Source organism: Bombus impatiens, unplaced genomic scaffold (genome assembly GCF_000188095.3).
Source record: "Bombus impatiens unplaced genomic scaffold, BIMP_2.2 scf_2222, whole genome shotgun sequence".
Taxonomy (NCBI): Eukaryota; Metazoa; Arthropoda; class Insecta; order Hymenoptera; family Apidae; genus Bombus; species Bombus impatiens.
This window is the reverse complement of record NT_178641.1, coordinates 3352028-3369464: the sequence shown is the minus strand read 5'-3', so window position 1 is coordinate 3369464 and position 17437 is coordinate 3352028. Positions and strand designations below refer to the sequence as shown.

Sequence of the window (17437 nt, the reverse complement as noted above, 5' to 3'; positions counted from 1 at the left end):
ACGACGACGACGACGACGACGACGACGACGACGACGACGACGACGACGACGACGACGACGACGACGACGACGACGACGACGACGACGACGACGACGACGACGACGACGACGACGACGACGACGACGACGACGACGACGACGACGACGACGACGACGACGACGACGACGACGACGACGACGACGACGACGACGACGACGACGACGACGACGACGACGACGACGACGACGACGACGACGACGACGACGACGACGACGACGACGACGACGACGACGACGACGACGACGACGACGACGACGACGACGACGACGACGACGACGACGACGACGACGACGACGACGACGACGACGACGACGACGACGACGACGACGACGACGACGACGACGACGACGACGATGACGCGCGACTGCGCTCGCTTATCTGTGTTTGCGTGCGTTCGTCGGTGTATACGTGTGCGGTATACCCGGTAGGCATCACCGGCTCGTTGTAGCACGCTCTATTAATTAAAAAAATGGGGACTCCGAGGAATGCTGGTCAACGACAGGGGGGTGAGAGCGCATCAACGCCTCCGTAATTGGAGAGGGATGGAGGGAAGAATGAAGATTTCGTTGCTCTAACTACGCTCCTAATGATTCTTTAATCATTCCTTAATGTCACTCGGAATCTCTCGTTTTTCTTTCTGTGTGCGAGGCAACGCTGATTTTTCATCGTTACGCACACCCTCGACTTGCCAGTTTCGACACACGCGTCTCTGAGCCTTTTCCTACTATTCTTTCGCTCTTTATAACTCGACATCTTTTCCTCTCTTTATTAACCCCTGCGTACTTTGTCGTCTTTGAACGAGGTAAATGTAACCTGGTTTGAAACCAGGATTGTTTAAATTTGCCACGTTTTGTTCCTTTTCTAATACAAATATCATACCGTGCATTTTAGATCTCGGCTTGGCCATTGTCACGAGTTACGACTGTTATCAGAAACATTGTTCTTCGTATTGTAGTTGTATCGTGAACTCTGCAGATCGACTTAAAATATCTATCAATCTAATACTAGCTTTTTCGCCATTAACTCTAACAATTACTTATAGCGTATTCGCCTGTCTATCTGATAAATCAATACGAAATTAAGGAAGAATTAATATTTAAAGAATCAGGTGATAAGCAACATGGATCTTGAAATCAATCTATAATCTAACCAAATTATGCGATGACACATCTATAGACTAACCTTGAGATCCATATCGCTCCTCACCCGATTACTTCAATACCAACCCTAAATAATTGTTCCGAGAGTAAAGCGAAAAAGAATTTTCTGTGGAAAAACGCAGACTTCCGGCGAGCCATCTCGATTTTCTCTAAACGTAGCCAGGAAAGAAATCTCTTTTGGAGAGTGTGCTCATCTTCCTCCGTTTCAGGTTAGGTACCTTCGATATAACGAAGGGTGGTGGCTAAAACAAAGGGCCGGTCGCGGGTTGGTCGATAGTCCACGGCCGCCAATCAGGCGAGACCTCGCCAGCAACCCTCGTCCTTGCAACTTGCTATCCGCCGAGGGTGGGTTACACCACGGGGAGAGTTTGCTCATCCCTGTAGGAGAGGAATTCCCGAGAACGAGGATGGCCAGGGTGTCTCGTCGCCAGGGTTACGACTCGATGGCGAAGACGACTTCTTCTCCGTGCGTTCCTCGTCTGTGTCTACGCCTATGGCTCTGTCTATATTTGTGTCTGTTTTCCTCGTGTTTGTCTTGCTAGGAAACGCCTCGAAAATGGTGAACTCGAACGTCCCGAAAATGGTGAGGGGAAAAAGACGAACGATCTCATTGTCCGTCGAATAATCGAACTACCGTCGCATGTTTGGTAACAGTTATTTAAGCTGATTTCGTAAGTCGAGTTAGAAAGATAGGGGAAGATAGGGGGTCCGTTTGAATCGGAAATAACTGGCCGCCTCCTGTCTCAACGTATCTCGTTTATTCAACACTTACTTTTATCATACATCCTTACGCGTAAGATCTACATAAAAACTTATTAAAACGAGCTTAATCATATGTTCATAACTGGTTCTGGGCTGGGGCAGCTTCGCGTGGCGCTTCGGTGCACGGTATTCCCGTTCTAAAACAAAAACAACCAACATAACGTTAATATCTTATTCAATTCACATAGCTATATTTTTATATACACGCTTATCAAGGTGTCGTGGTCACGACGAAGCATTTGCACACGTTGTATTTATTATAGCGTTTAGCTACATATCGATTAATTAAATCCAACCGTATCGTTCACAGTCGTAGTATACTTTCATACGGTTACGAAAATGTGATATCGTGAAAATGTAGATGAAACCCGGTAAGAGAAACGCCTCATCGAAAAACGACGACACGTGCAAATACTTTTTCGTAGCTGTTGTAGATCTTAAAGCAGTTCTAAATGTAAGAAAGATACATCGGTTTAAGTTACTGGAAAGGTTTTACGTGACGGGAACTCGCGGAAGATAATACGTGACGACGAAAGGGACGAAAGAAGAAAGGTACGCGAGGGAAAAGGGACACAGGGGTTTTACTTTTGTAGAGCGGACAAACGAGAGGCAATCGCTCGATCGGTGATCAGCCTTCAGTGCCACCGTCGAAGTGGCAATATTAATTTATTTCTCGCTGTGCCTACCGACCCGCCGGGACTTGCGCGCAAGAAAATAAAAAAATTGTCAGTCTTCGCGATTCTGCGGATCAACGATCATCGATTGTTCCGAGGCGTCAAGCTAGAACGATCTCAGAACCGTTATTAACCCGTTCGTCCCGTGGGGCGCCCCTTCCTTCATCGCGTGCCATTTCTACACGAGCAGCACGCGTATCTCGTAATTAATAATTGCGAGTAATTACCCCTATCCCGTTCCCCGAAGATACATCCGCGATTTAGCAGCAGATATCGATCCCGTGCTTTAATTTCCCCTGACAGGGACGCTCCATGAACTCTGCATAACGAACAATGCACGTGCATTTCGATTTATGTTTTTTTAAATTACTTCATTCATTGGTTCGCTTATTTATTTGTGGGATTAACGCGATTGCTACAGAAATTACTGCGGTACGCGTGGCAAAGAGCGTTTCAAAGACAGTAGATTAATCTTTTATTAGACAAAGTTGATAATGTTAGTTGTTCGATTTATTCGATCAATTCATATGTCGTGGAATATCGTCGTGCATGCAACAAGCAGCAATTTCTTGGACGTTCCGACGTTACATTTAGAAAGAATAATTTTGCGATATCCAGCTTTGAATACTTTACTTGCAGACGTAATATCTAACATTATTCTTCCATCGTTTAATATCTGGAGATTGAAATTGTTAAGCTTCGTATTCCATTGAAGTAAGAGTGAATGCGACGCGCAACGTGTTCGCTAACTCGACGAGGAAAACAGTGGGTTTCGTAATCGGGCCGCAATGAAACGGGCAAAGCGAAATCAATCGGTCACAGAGGAGGCCCTGTGAACCGGAGAATAAAGAGACGAGAAAATAAGGAGAAGAAGAAGATTACGACGAGTAAGACGCGCGCATCATCTCCAAAGGGCCGTGACAAATGAATTTTTATTAAGCCCCGTTCCTCCGCAGCTTATCAGCCGATCCGATTGGCACAATAGTAGCGAACGAACGAGAGGCCGGCAATATCGAGGAGACCCTCCTTCTCTAACCTCCTCCACCCTCTGTAATTATTTTTACGAGGGTGAGAAGCCCGACTGGCGCTGACAGGCTCGCGGTCCGGAGGTGGAGAACTAGCTGACGGAGACACGGCGAGGATGAAGCCCAGAACCAACCAACCGTTCCATCAAACAGAGACACGAACCGGTGAAACAGGTAGAGAAACGGATTCCATCCCTTTCTACGCTTTTTACGCTCCGCTCCTTCGAAGGCGGGGGTGGAAAAGGCGGATGGCAGTACCGCCGAGACAAAGATTCGTGTCATTGGCAGTGTCTCGACTGGCCGGGAACTGACAACCTAGACACGTGGCTGGAACACCTGCCCAGAGACTGGAAAACGTGCCTGACCGTTTCGCGGTTTCGTCTCGTGTCGTTTCTTCGGTAACCTTGCGCGTCTGAATTTAACGATTCCTTTTATGGGTAATTTGGATAGATAACATTTTCAATGGATACCACGATGGAGCGAAGATCGGAAGATGCGGAGAAAGGAACCTGTTTCGAGCTTTGATTCGATCGATCCACTTTTACAATTAGACGGAAACTATAATGCGAATTGATTCTATATCAATAAATTTCACGGCCAATAAGAATAAATAGATACCATGGTAGAATGGAAATTGCACCGATACTCGAGTGATACATTGTTGCATCGATACAGAAGCGTGTAGAAAGAGGAAACTGTTTCGAGCTTCGATTCAACAGGCTGATCTATTTCTCGATCAGAGACCGTGATTCAATTTTACTTTCATAGAGTTCAGTGGATAATAAGAACTTCTAAATGAATAATACGATACAATGTACTCGTAAATTGTGAGTTGAATTGTTATAAAAATAATCTGTAGAGAGAGAGAGAGAGAGAGAGAGAGGAATCTGTTTCGAGCTTTAATCGTACAGGTTGATTTATTTCTCCATCAGAAACCGTGATTCAATTTTACTTCCATAGAGTTCAGTAGATAATAAGAATTCTCAAATGAATAATATGATAGAATATACTCGTAAATTGCGAGTTGAATTGTTACAAAAATAATCTATCGAGAGAGAGAGAGAGAGAGAGAGAGAGAGAGATCTGTTTCGAGCTTTAATCTTACAGGCTGATCTAGTTGTTGAACGAAACTCTGATTTACACCTGCGAACTAGTCACGATAAAACGTAGCTCGCAACGCAAAGGCTTAATTTTACTCTTGCAGAACGAGTTTCGATTTTACGATTTCGCGAAGATACTACCGTAGCCGATTCTCTGTATATGTTTCTATATAGAATTCGGTTGGGAGATGCGTTATTTCGATCCTAGCAGGATGATTCGGACAGAAAGAGGAGGAGAAGAGGAGGGACGAAGGATGACTCGACGAGAAACGACCGTTCAGCCATCGAGCGCGATGTGCCCGCTCTCTGGTTCAATTTCTGGCGTCAATTAAAAAGTGACGCGGACCGAGGAAAATCAGTAATTAACGAACCAGCCACCTTCGGCTCTTCGCTCTTCCCAGCCTCCTTCTACGATTTTGCTACCAACGTTTTCGCCACTCGTCTTTAATCGTTCCTCGATAAGTCCACGGCTGTCCTATCTACGATCAAAATTATTCAAAATAAAAATAACGATCGATAAAATAGCACGAAACTCGAAGAACTTTTAATTTAACCAGTAAGAATTTAAGAATTTCTCGTGTTAGGCTATTGCAATTTTTTACGATTTTTCCGTTAAATTTTAACTTTTAAACTGTATTCTATTTCTGTTACGATATATTCCGTTGTTTGAGAATTTCGACGAGAAGAAACTGCATTAGTTATGAGACGATCGCAACGTAAGAACCTACGATCTTCATTGCTGCGAAGTAAATTAATTCCAAAGAAACCTGTATTGCCCGTATGGATATCTCGATTTATTCTTAAATCACTGAATTTACTTTTGATCTTCGGCGCGAAACATTCGCCTTTTTCATGTTGCAAAGATGCAAAGTAGATTAATCTCAACAATTGCATCGAGTCGAACTCAGCCAATCGTGAACCATCGTACCAAAGGAGCCCTCCTATCGCGGCTACAAACAAAACAACGAGTAGGATGGACAAATCAAGGTGTAACCTCGTTCCCGAGGCAACCGGGCCAGGTATCGGGCGTTAATGATGCCTCATCCTGTGACAGGGAAACGGTCAGCCGGGATTTGGCATCGTCGATAAAAGGGAGAAGCCCCGAGCGGGGCAGCAGGAGGCGAGTCCAGCTCAAGTTCGTTACACGCCGTGACTCGGCAGAGACGGCTTCTCCAAGGTGCCAAGCCTTCCCCGCCACCTTCGACACCTTTTTACCTCGCGTCGGGTCGCTCGTCATTAGCACTGGCCCGTAATTGCCAAATTCACGGGTCCCGAGGCCCGCGGTCGCGCTTAATCGGCCGATTACACACTGCCCTAGGCGAAACGTCCAGGGATCGCGATCGTTTCTTTCGATAAACGTTCGACCCATTGTCCAGGATGGGGCTCGATCGCGCTCGATACCGTCTGTATGGACGATTGTTTGCTAGATTTCATAAGATCGCGTCGCGATAATTAATTGGCTGTCCCTCAAGGTGTTGTACTTGCTCCTTCGATCAATACGTTGTATAATTTTGACGACAGAGTATATGAAAATGATTTCCTTCGTTTCTCAAGGAAGTTAGACGATTCGATAGAATTATTACTATTCGGGGTAGCAGCTTCGAAAATCATTTCAGAGGTATCAAACGATCGATAACCTTTGATATTTCCATACCATCTGTCTCGACGATCGCTTATCAGAATTTAGAAGCTAAATCGCGATAATTAATTGGCTTTGTAATGTACTTGCGTGTCTCGATCGAATGTATTGCACAACTTGTCGACGAAGCGTGTAGGAATAATTTTATCATTGCGGGAAAAAATTGAAAAATTTGGCGAGATCAAACGATTTGATATTCGTATCCACGTCGCGAATTATTTTATACCGGAAACGATCGTTTCTCCGATACTGTTTGCTCCGGCGTTTGCCAGATTTCACGTAATTAACGATTATGGATAATTAGCTGTCGCCAAATGTGGCGTACTTGCACTTCTTCTCTTCGAATACGTTTCATAATTTGACGACAGAGTACGTAGGAACGTCGATTCGAACTTGTGTTGAAAGTTGCGAGGAAAATTGGACAATTCGATAGAATTGAACACCACTTGGGATACCAGTTTCAGAAATTGTTTTATACTAAAAACGATCGCAGGCTCTCTCGAGTAACGAACTGAAAAAGTTTCAGGGAGAATCCACGGTCGAGGAACGATTTATCACGGGACATCTCCGAGGCCGGTTTAATATCCTGGGCAAAGAGCAGGCTGTATCGCAATTAACCACGTCGACGCGAAAGGAATCGGTCAGAGATGATTCGTCGGAGGGTTGCGGAGAAGTCGACTCGGTATACGTAAATAGAGAGGTGTACGGAGAGAACGCGCGAAATCGCGGCGAAGCAGGATCGTAGCTTTTTGCCAGCGAAGGAGAAGAAAACGGGCTCTGCAGCTAATTACCTGAAATAACCCATTAGTCCTGTATACACGAGGAATTACGGAGCAAAGAACGAGACAGGGGGATAGATGTTTCATCTCTGACGAGTCAATCTTTGTCGAGGAACCAACGGCTCTCGTTCCTTTGCTCGGACCTTGTTGTTTCCATGAATCAGCGAAAATCCACCACCGAGGAAAATCGGCGTCGCGACCTCAGCTTTCGATCGACGTTACGCGCAAATCGATTACGAGTAATTATTGCGTCGACGTGACTATCTTGAATTAAGCGTTGAGAATTACGACACGTTTTATTTGAAATTTCGTCAAATTTTTCCCGGTGGATCGTGATATATTCGAATATGAATTTACTGGATCTTAAAGCGTATCGAGGATCGAACCGGTGGTAACTGGGATTCGCAGTTGTAGAGTGGGCAATAAATTCTAGCTGAAGGCGAAAATTTCGAGCGTGTCAGTTTCAGAGGATCGAGGAAACGAGAATTGCTAAGGGGATGAATCGAGAGAAGCAATCATCGGCGATTTCATAGCTGTCGTTTGTACTGGAAGCTCCTGAAGCCCGTTTCAAGGTTCCTGCGGTATCGAACGAAGATCCGTGGAATGACGAGGCGCATTCTCGTCTTACCCTTCCAGCTTTCCCTTTCGAAAAAATTCACGATGACACCTTATCCTACGAGCCGGCCTCTCTGGTCATTTTACCCTGTCTAACGTTTTAATTTTTAATCAAGTCCAAAGGGAAACCGATTCGTTAAAGATAGAATAATTCTACTAATTATAAATCGCTCGAGAATTATCAATTGCTATAAGTAACGATAAAAATTATTCAATTTTGAGCAACGAAGAAACGAAGCGTCGTTCGAGTCGAAACGAAACGGAAGCTGTCCTTTTCCCAATTTAACTTCGAATATTTCTCTCTACCGGTAATTCTTCTTAATTTACATTCTTTGCTAATTAAATTCTCCGATTTTGGATCGGCGAATCGATCGATCCTGCGTCTAGCTAAGCCGAACGGGACGAACTCGTCGTATAAGTCGAAACTGGGCCAAAACACTCAATCGGCGACTTTAATCCGACTTGGAGAATCCGGTCACAGCGTTAGAGAGTCCGCTGGTGAGATGTTCGATTACACGAAAATATTCAGGTAACGTGGATGTGTCACGGTGATCTCGATTGAGGCGTTCCAATTACCACCTTGAATCAATTAATTCCCGTGTAATTGCCTTCTCGGTTGGACCGACCCGATGTCCATCGTTTCTCAGGCTGAAGAAACGTGTCCTGTAGGCAACTCTTTTCACCGGACTTGGTAATTTTGATTAATCTCGACAATCTACTTGCGTAAAGTTATATCAACAATTTATCGATGACCGATATCAGCGTTATCAATTTTATTATTAAGCTTTGTTAACGTTAAACATAAAAGTATCTACTTCGTTGTTCTTTACAATTGTTTATACATCTCTCACGTTTATTGCCTCTTTTGTATACTAACGCGTAATGAGCGCTACCTTTCGACTCCATCGATACGGATTTTTCCTTTAACAGCGACTCTAGTAACGTAATGATAATAATATGCGCTGTACTTCGCTCGAATTTAAAAAGGATAGGTCGAACATAATTTTTTAAGTAAAATATACGATTCCATTTATCGTAGAACCGTATATCCCGATAAATCTAATGACGTCGTAATGACGTAATAACTCATATCGAAAGGATTAATTCTTCATATTATTGATAGTAAGAGTAACGATACTTTAATCCCTACGGTTAGCAGAAAAAAGTGATCCAATGATGATAACGATATGATGTTTTTATCGATCACCGTCGATTATCGCTATGGTAATCGCTGCATGGAAGCATCGCGAAGACAAACCGATTCGAGAATCAGTCACGCGGAACAAGCTTGCCTATGCAATTAACGAGGAAAATGTGATGACAGGAAGCACATAAATCGGCGGCTTATCTAATCTCGTGATGAAGAAAGAACTCACCGTCAGGCGCGAAACAATCAAGGAGCCTGATCCTTCGGTGCTGAAGAGGTTCGAGTTCGCCGTGCCGAAGGACGCTCACGTTGGCCAGGATTCTTGTACGCGCACGTTGCTCGTCGCGTTCCAATCCCTGAAACACACACCACGAACACGTCTGAGCGATCAGTCGAATCCTTGCGGATAATCAGCGTGATCGAGAGACTGTTATCTGGTGATAATTAGTGATATCACGTCTGGATTCGATGTAATATATTTAACAGCGTACTCGCTTTCCTCGCACGATTGCATATATATCTATACATATCTTTCTTTTCTGATTCGAGAAAGCGATAAATAAAAGTCAAAGGATGAGGACAGCGCGTGGAGAGCTCAAGGACAATTGTCAAAGGAAAGTTTGAAGGTTCGAAATTTCTTGCGCGCGGGATCAAGCACGCGTTCGAGGTCCTTGTTATAGATCTTCGTCGAGGTGTGAAAATGACGGATGGCCGTAACGAGACGAGAGAGCCAAGGCAGAAACTCCTTTTCTCCTCGCCTCCTTTCATTTACTCCCCGCACACGAACGTCACGCGAGAAGAAGTAATGAGCCAGCTTCGTTACTTAACGCCACGCAAGTCGTTTCACGCCCACGCGAGAAACAACTTCGAGGGGCCCAGATTGATTCGAGAATGACAGTTACGTCGTCACGTCGTCCCTGCTTTATTAACCACGAAATCATTCGCTATCTCGTGCCGGCTGAATCATTACGGTCCATCTTTCTTTGTATCTCAAAGCATCTCCGATTGATATTAATAAATTTATGTAAAAGGAAGGTGCGTACGATCGTGCGTGCCGAGGAAAATCGTCGTTCCAACTTAAAAATCCGTGTCGATCGCGTAGCTCCAACGAGTTAACTAAATAGAAACTGTTTTTGTCGTTAATATTACGAACATAAAATTTTCTCTCATCTTCGCTGTCCGAGCGTTACGCTGTCAGACTACCGCTATTTTCTGCCACTGCAAAAATTATTTAAATGGAGGAAAAAAGGAAAATCTCGATGGAAGCGGATATTGCGTATTTGTTTTAATTAGTGACGACTGTTTTTTTTTTTTTTTTTTTTAACGACATAAAGAATCTTCTAAAGTAATCGTAGAAAACAATGGACATTATTACGAACGCGACGTTTCTGTTTTATTATTCGTGAAATAGTTCGCTATCTCGTATCGGCTGGTTCATTACGGTCCAGCTTTCTTTATAATTCAAAGCGAGTAGGACTCGGAGTAAATAAATTTCTTCAAAAGGAAACACATCGCATCCCGAAGAAGATCAAAAACCGAATTGTATTATACATTGTGAGAGACAAGCGTGACTTCATCCTGGTTAGTTACGTTTCTGCGATCTAAAGAATATTTCTCTTTGAAAGGTAATTTTACCGCAGAAGCTAAGTACGATTCAGAGCTGCTTAATTTTCTGACGAGTAACGTCTCGTTATTTGACATCTCTCGCACCGACACATATTAGAAAGATGCTTGATGAACCAATCGGAGTTACGTTCCCTGTCGAATTTCAGCACCGATGCTCGCCTCTGGAGAAACATGACAGCCGCGTCGTCGATGTGACAGCGAGTAACGATCCAGCTTCGTTAACATCTCTCGCACATCATTCTTCTTGATACATTTCGAGAACATCGAGAGGGATTCGCGGTCAGAACAGCGGCTGCCAAAGGATCGGTAAATCTGAGGGAACACTCAACGTTCATCGATATTTCTATGCGAACGTTTCCACTCGAGATTCATCAAACTATTACGAATACGATGTACAAGTAGAACAAAGACGATAAGAGAAGAGGAAATAAAGATGGAGCTGAGAAATTGTACGATATTCCGCGAAAATATGTCGACGATCCTTGTGCCATCTTTGTTTTTCCTCGTTCAATCGATCAGAATAAGATACTTAATCTTAATAAAAATTCATAACGGCCTACATAACTTGACCTAAAAGATAAAAGAACATGGAAAATTTCAAGCATATCGACGTATCTTGAAAAATGAAAGAGATATTTTAACTAAGAAGCACAGCTGAGCCGAGCATCAACTTATTCGTGTAAACGAGATTCTAAATTCTTCAGATTTAGGAGCAGCTTCAAAAATCTATCGGCGAACCGTGAACGCGATCCACGAGGAGCAGAAGAAGTCACGAGACGAGAAAAAGTAGAGCAGAGAAAAACGAGGCAAGAGCGAGAAAGGGAGAGGCAGAAGGGAAAAAGGGAGCAAATAAACGCGAGAGACGAGACGGCTGAGCAGTCTGAGAAGATGGGAGAGAAAAGGAGAGCAGAAGAGAGGAGGATGCGCCTTTATCAGCCAGCCCAAAGACCAACCAGACTGGGGCCAGGCTAACCAACCAGAGGCATCCTTCAGCTACGGATGCTCAGCTGGTACGAGCAGCGCGCACCGTAGACGCCGACGCTGTCGACGCCGACGGCTAATGAGCAGAACCTCAATGATACCCGACAAATGAAAAATCAGCTTCCCCTAATTACGGGATCCTTAGCAACGTTGCATCTTGATGACGTCTGCCGCGCCGTTTTCGGCTTAACCCACGATCTTATTCGTTTTTCCTCGTCTTTGATTCGCGGCCGCGTTAATTAGAGCCGACCGAACTTCGCGTTCCTGGCTGCCGCACGGTTTTTCGAATCCACCTCGTCACAATGATAGATGCGCGTGCAGCATGATCGCGCTCGTCTTTATCTTCTATCCAAAAATTCGGATGCAACAGGATTTTTGAAGATCGGAATTCGCAAGTTTGTGAAATTTTATTACAAGCGTCGTTGTAGCATTCTCTCGCCACGTATATTTCGACACGTTAGAATCTTCGAAGGATCAGGAATTTTAATATTTCGTTGGATCATTTCAATTCTTCTTTGTCAATTTGGTGGTAATAGCATCTTCAAAGTACTAGAAATTGCGATTGTCGGATACCTTATTATCTGTTCATTGTTTGGGTCATTTAAATTCTCCTTTATCAATCATTCGGTGATAATAGGATTTTCAAGAATTAGGAATTGCGATTATGGTAAATTTTGTTGGATTATTTAAGATCCTCCTTGCCACAAATTTGCAGATACTAGGACGACCTCGTATTTTTTAAATATCGATATGAAATCAGTAGAAAAAAGCAAATTCTCTTTTCGGAGACGGCGACTTTTTGGTGGGCAACCGATTGGGCCATGAATCCCATTAGCTTTCGATTTATACGGCGACACGGGATTGCGTCCAGTTGGGTGGGACTGACCGATGTAAAAAAACGCGGGGGTGTCTACCCTCCTCCGACGACCACAACAGTCCGGTCCATTGTTCGAAAAAAATTAACTCTGGACTTTTATTTACTGCCCTGCCGGCCGGCGCTCGAGCTCGCGTTTCTGACCCTGACGAGACGACTACCGATCGATCGCGAAATTTACATTTCCCCTCGTGAACGAAATGGAGGGCACTGTAGTTTTATCTTCGAATAAGAATTCTATACAGTTGTGATTATTTGAAAAATTACGCACAAAATTAGAATAATCGCGGTATCCGCGTCCAAAGTTATGACTAATATTTTCTTTACGATAGTTAAACAAATGTAAACTTGTATTAGATCGAGCTTCGAGATAACGAAATATAAGTAAATTAAATCGGTAGAAATTACAACAGTAAAAATTTTCATTCATTTAATGTATGGGAATCAGACGGGAAAAATATATTAATTTTGGTAATGGATGATTCAGGATTACCACGCAAGTTACACGAATAACATATTGATTAAGTTAAATTAAGACATAAATGTTACTAATATTTTTTAATGTTCAAAGAAGGGACGAAAAACAGATATTTAACCCGCATATCGAATACGAAGATAGTTTTGACGTGAAATTAATGGAACATATCGAGTATGAAAATTGCTGCTCTTCAATGAGAAGGAAATACGACTTGTCGTGTTTTTCACCTGTGGCCTCCGGATTATTTTCAACCGAATGTCGTTCTACTTCCTAGTAGAATTATAAAAACGAAACAAGATAGTGCATGTAGAAAAATATCGCGACATTCTTCCACAAAAGTTTCCAACCATATCTGACGCGAAGTTAAGCAAAAATTTGCCTTCTCGGCAATTAATTTCGTTGTTGGAAACGGAGGATCATGGAGGACCGGAGTTTCCTTCGTGCTATTCCTCGTGCACCACTTCTGTGACGCTTTTCAACCGACTCCTCCCCTGGATAGGTCGAGAGAGGGTTTGCGAATGGGACAGGTTCATGGGAAAAAGAGAGGGAGAAAGGAACGTCCGCGGAACGATGGTCCGCGCCGCTAGTTTTTATGAATTCCGGTGCGACGGAACTTCCGGCTAGCGACCTCATCTCCAAACCACCCAACCTACCAGTCACGTTTTTACTCCGTTTTCCCCGGCCAGACCTCCGTCGATTCTCGATCGGCCGTGACATCGTCGAGCTACATTAATAACTGACCACGTTACTCGTCGCCGCGTTTTTATCGCCATCGATCCATCATTTCTCCTCTATTTTCTGCTAATCCTACTTCTCGTCTCCCGATACTTTTTGCCCACCTAGTCAGCGTCGATCGTCTCGTTATACTCGTCCGCTGTGTTTCCGCCTGCTCCTCTACTTCTTCTCATTTCATTCTTCTCCCCTCACACCCTTTTCAAATTCATTTTATTACCCTCTAATTTGTCGAGTCGTGGTCTTCGTGTAATCGATGCGATTCTACAGACACGCTCGAATATTTCTGACGATTTCGCCGATCTTCGTGGAACCGTATCGATGCCAATCGTTGTCGCGAATGCAAAGGCAATTAACCGAAAATTATATAACATAAACGAATCTTGTTCGTGTTTGTCTTTTCCACGGGAAACGATACAATACCACGATGTCTTTGATCTCTGTCCAACGTATAAGTATTTCAACTTTTCTCAACGAAATATTCATCGCATTACGCAATTTACCGCAAGTGTATGCGTAACTATATCGTAGAAGAACGCGAATAAATCACGAAATCGTGGGACCATCGCGAACACTGTTTTGCGGAATCGTTCAATCTTCGTCCGACAATGAGCGAAGACATAGATCGTTTTTTGTAGTGGCAAAAAATAATGTTAAAAAACACAAAGAAGAAGGAGTAAAGGAACATCAATTAAAAACCAATGGTGAATTTTTATCTGCGCCCGTATAGAACTCAACATAATTTTCTAACTACCCCAAAAATATTCCAAATTGCTCTCTCGTGCAGCGTAAGCTCTACATTGGGAAACGCTGTTCTACAATAGGTCTCTATCCTCGAACCCGATCCTCGAGAACGCCTCAAATTACTCGTTTCAATGTCCGAAACCCGTAAGTTTTAACAACTGACCATCTCCTATAAGAACTGGAAAATAGGAAACTGTTCGACTGGATCTTGCAAGAGAGCCGTGAGCTAGAGGACACGCGCGAACGTGTGGCGTGCCAAAAGCACCCCAGCCGCATCTCGCGTGCAAACCGGCTCGTTCGACAGTCATTACGACGCGATTCGCGAGCAATTAAAGCGAAGTGGCCGGGGCAAACATCGATCAGGAAGAGTGCGCGAGGGGAATCGGTGTACACATCGGGGCCCTTGGCTACCGCGAATAGAAGGCAAACACCGACACTCAAATATTTGCAGGAGCGTGCAAACGGGTCCCGGTATTGTTTCATGGCGCTACTATGTGTAAATTTAATCTTCCGAAGAACTTCGAAAATAAGCGCACCGTCGCTCGCCTGCACGTGCTCAGAGGGGCTGTGAACATGTTTCGAAATGATTTACGGTCCCGTGTCTCCATTTTCTGCTCGCGTTTTAACAAACTTCGACGAGGGCGTACGCGAAAAAACTTGCTTATTAGTGGATCGGTCAAGTCGACAGGTTTTCCTACAGAGTAGTTCACGTTTGCAGTTAATTTCGTTTTAATCGGCTATACGATCATTTGTCTGAGAAAGTGGTGATATATTTAAATACGTATGATGCACGGGAAAACTTGCTCGATCACGGGCACACAGTTTCTATCTGGTCGCTTCTGTTTATTTGTATAGAAAATTCAATGTACTGGTGAAACAATCCCTCGTTTAAATATCTCCAAGAACCGATAAACTCATTAAATACCAGCTACTCGATCGTGAATACGTTTCTGACGCGGGTCAAACGAATTTACAGCGTTCTCATCGTCCAATCTGGGATCCACTTGCTAAAGTATCATCTAACCGGAAAGCCCAAAGGAATCGATAAGAACTGGTTTGAGTGGATGACGATGGATGACATCAGAAGCGCCGGCCTCGGCGTTAACTGGCCCTAAAGCATCGGCCAAACAGATCGGCCAAAGAGTGACACCGCGGTGTTAACTGGCCCGTGGTTTCTCCGCGCTCGTCTCGAGCCCAGAGATCGAGGATACCCTTTCGATGACCCCGAACCAGAAGAAGAAGAAGATAACCGATGCCGGTGTCCAGGTGTCTCGTGATCGGCCGACAAAGGGCCCTGTGGCAAGGGCTACGGTTCGAAGAGAGTAACGCATCGAAACTGGTCGAAGAGACGTGTCGGCAGAGTCATCCTACCGCGTTCTGAAGGGACGCGAGGGAGAACTTTGGTCCTTTTCGACTTGGCGTTCACGGAGAAGGGAGAAGATGAAGATGTCACCTTGGTGAGCCGCGGTGGTGACCTCTGGGCCGAGTCAGCGAATTCCTCTCCGGTTGATCCACGATGACGACTTTATCCCTTTGACACCCTCCTGGCTGACGGGGTTCATGAATGATCGATCGTACGCTTGAATAGTGTTTGTCTATGCGGACGCGTTCCCCGTGCAGTTCGATACGTCGCCGTGATTAGCGGCTACGTCCGAGGCAATTAATCCTCCGACAACTATGTAGAATAGGGGTTGCCGGAGATTCCTCCCTTATAATTGCTTCGCGATTATTTTTTTAGAAATTCGAAATACACGGAAAGGCGAAGATTATACGGATCGAGGCTATGGTTACAGTTGATGCGTGTTCTATCGAACAGGAATATGTTGCAGCAATCAAATACGTGTACCGCCGTTAGTAAGAGTTGGCACACCTGCTAGTTTCGTATGAAACGTAACAACTGATGTAAATTATTGAGCAACCGATTATTCGCTTGATTCTATATTCACGAAGGGTTGCAATACCAAGAGTGTAACAAAAAGCTCACTATGTTATTAACAACTTTTGCACGTTTCACTTTGATCCTCTTTAGTACGCAGTAGTATTTGTTCGAATATTTGATTATTCGATAGAAATTCGCGATATAAGTAGAAACTATTCGGGCAAAGTAATAGAAACAGATCGATCAAAGATCGCTCGATCTATCTAATCTTGAACGAATAAACTAATCGACCGGACGTTAAACCAGTGAACTGTGTCTACGCGGATTCTTCGAGGCAGGTACACGTGGCAACGTGAGAGAAATCTATTCGGTGGTGGCAAGAGGCATCGTGCAGCAACGAAGGAATGCCATCATCGGGCCACGGTCCACCTAGGAACGTAGCTAATGGGCCCACTTAACGTCTCAAGCATCTCACGAAGACGCGCAGCATCTCCTGGTCCATCTCCGGGCTGTTCTCCGCGCGGCGTGCCACGTTAATAATCGCCAATATTTATTCCGGATTGGTCACGGCTCGGTCCAGAGAGCGATGAGGAGCTAGCTGAAGAATGAGACGACGCCGAGATCGGACCTCGCCACATTGTAACGCCGGAGATTAATACGTACCGTTCACTTTCGTTTCAACCCTGTTGCAGCCACGCCACGCTTCGAACGTCCCCGGGTTTCTCCAGCCGGTTTCTTTTCAACAACGGAAACAACGTCCTGGTTTCCTCTCCGTCGTTGGTTTTAGGTTGATCCGTCCGATCGTTTCACGGATTATTGAATCATCTTTGATTACTTTTTAAAAAGTCTTTCTTTCAGACATACACGGTGTCTCCTTCTTCTGGCCTTTTCTCGAATCGAAACTCGTCCATGTTTAGAGACTGCAGATTTCGAAGATTCGAGCCCGATAATTTTTTTTTCACCTTCCGCGAAGTATTTCTCCGAAATATTCACGGGGTATTCTTCTTTTTCAAATGTCGAGCGATTTCAGCTAGAATTCGGAGCTTCTTAAAGAAAGTAGCTCTTTCCTAATTTGATGGATCTTCGTTAGATTAAAATAGTTTATCAGAAGAGTTAACTGGCTGATGGACAAAAAGAAATGCTTGTACCGTTTGACTGCAGCATGCGAGGGATAATCTCGGT

The 17437-nt window shown here is 44.3% G+C and overlaps 1 protein-coding gene across 4 annotated transcripts in view; it reads right to left on the bottom strand.

The window, feature by feature from the left end:
* The window catches only part of LOC100742000 (transcription factor Sox-2), a 124345-nt gene that overhangs the window by 11899 nt on the left and 95009 nt on the right, over positions 1-17437 (bottom strand). For 2 of the 4 annotated variants that reach the window (XR_004462852.1, XR_002947846.2), the window contains 2 exons: positions 9171-9297; positions 1942-2099 (listed from right to left, as the gene is read on the bottom strand). The exons of 1 other annotated variant lie outside the window; for it this stretch is intronic. Coding sequence is in view for 1 of the 3 variants with exons in the window: in XM_012393224.3 (XP_012248647.1) it covers position 2099 (1 nt within the window). In the remaining 2 variants the exon portion in view is untranslated. Of the gene's footprint in view, positions 1-1941; positions 2100-9170; positions 9298-17437 lie in introns of those variants that run through there. One more of the 4 variants, XM_012393224.3, reaches the window with a different exon arrangement.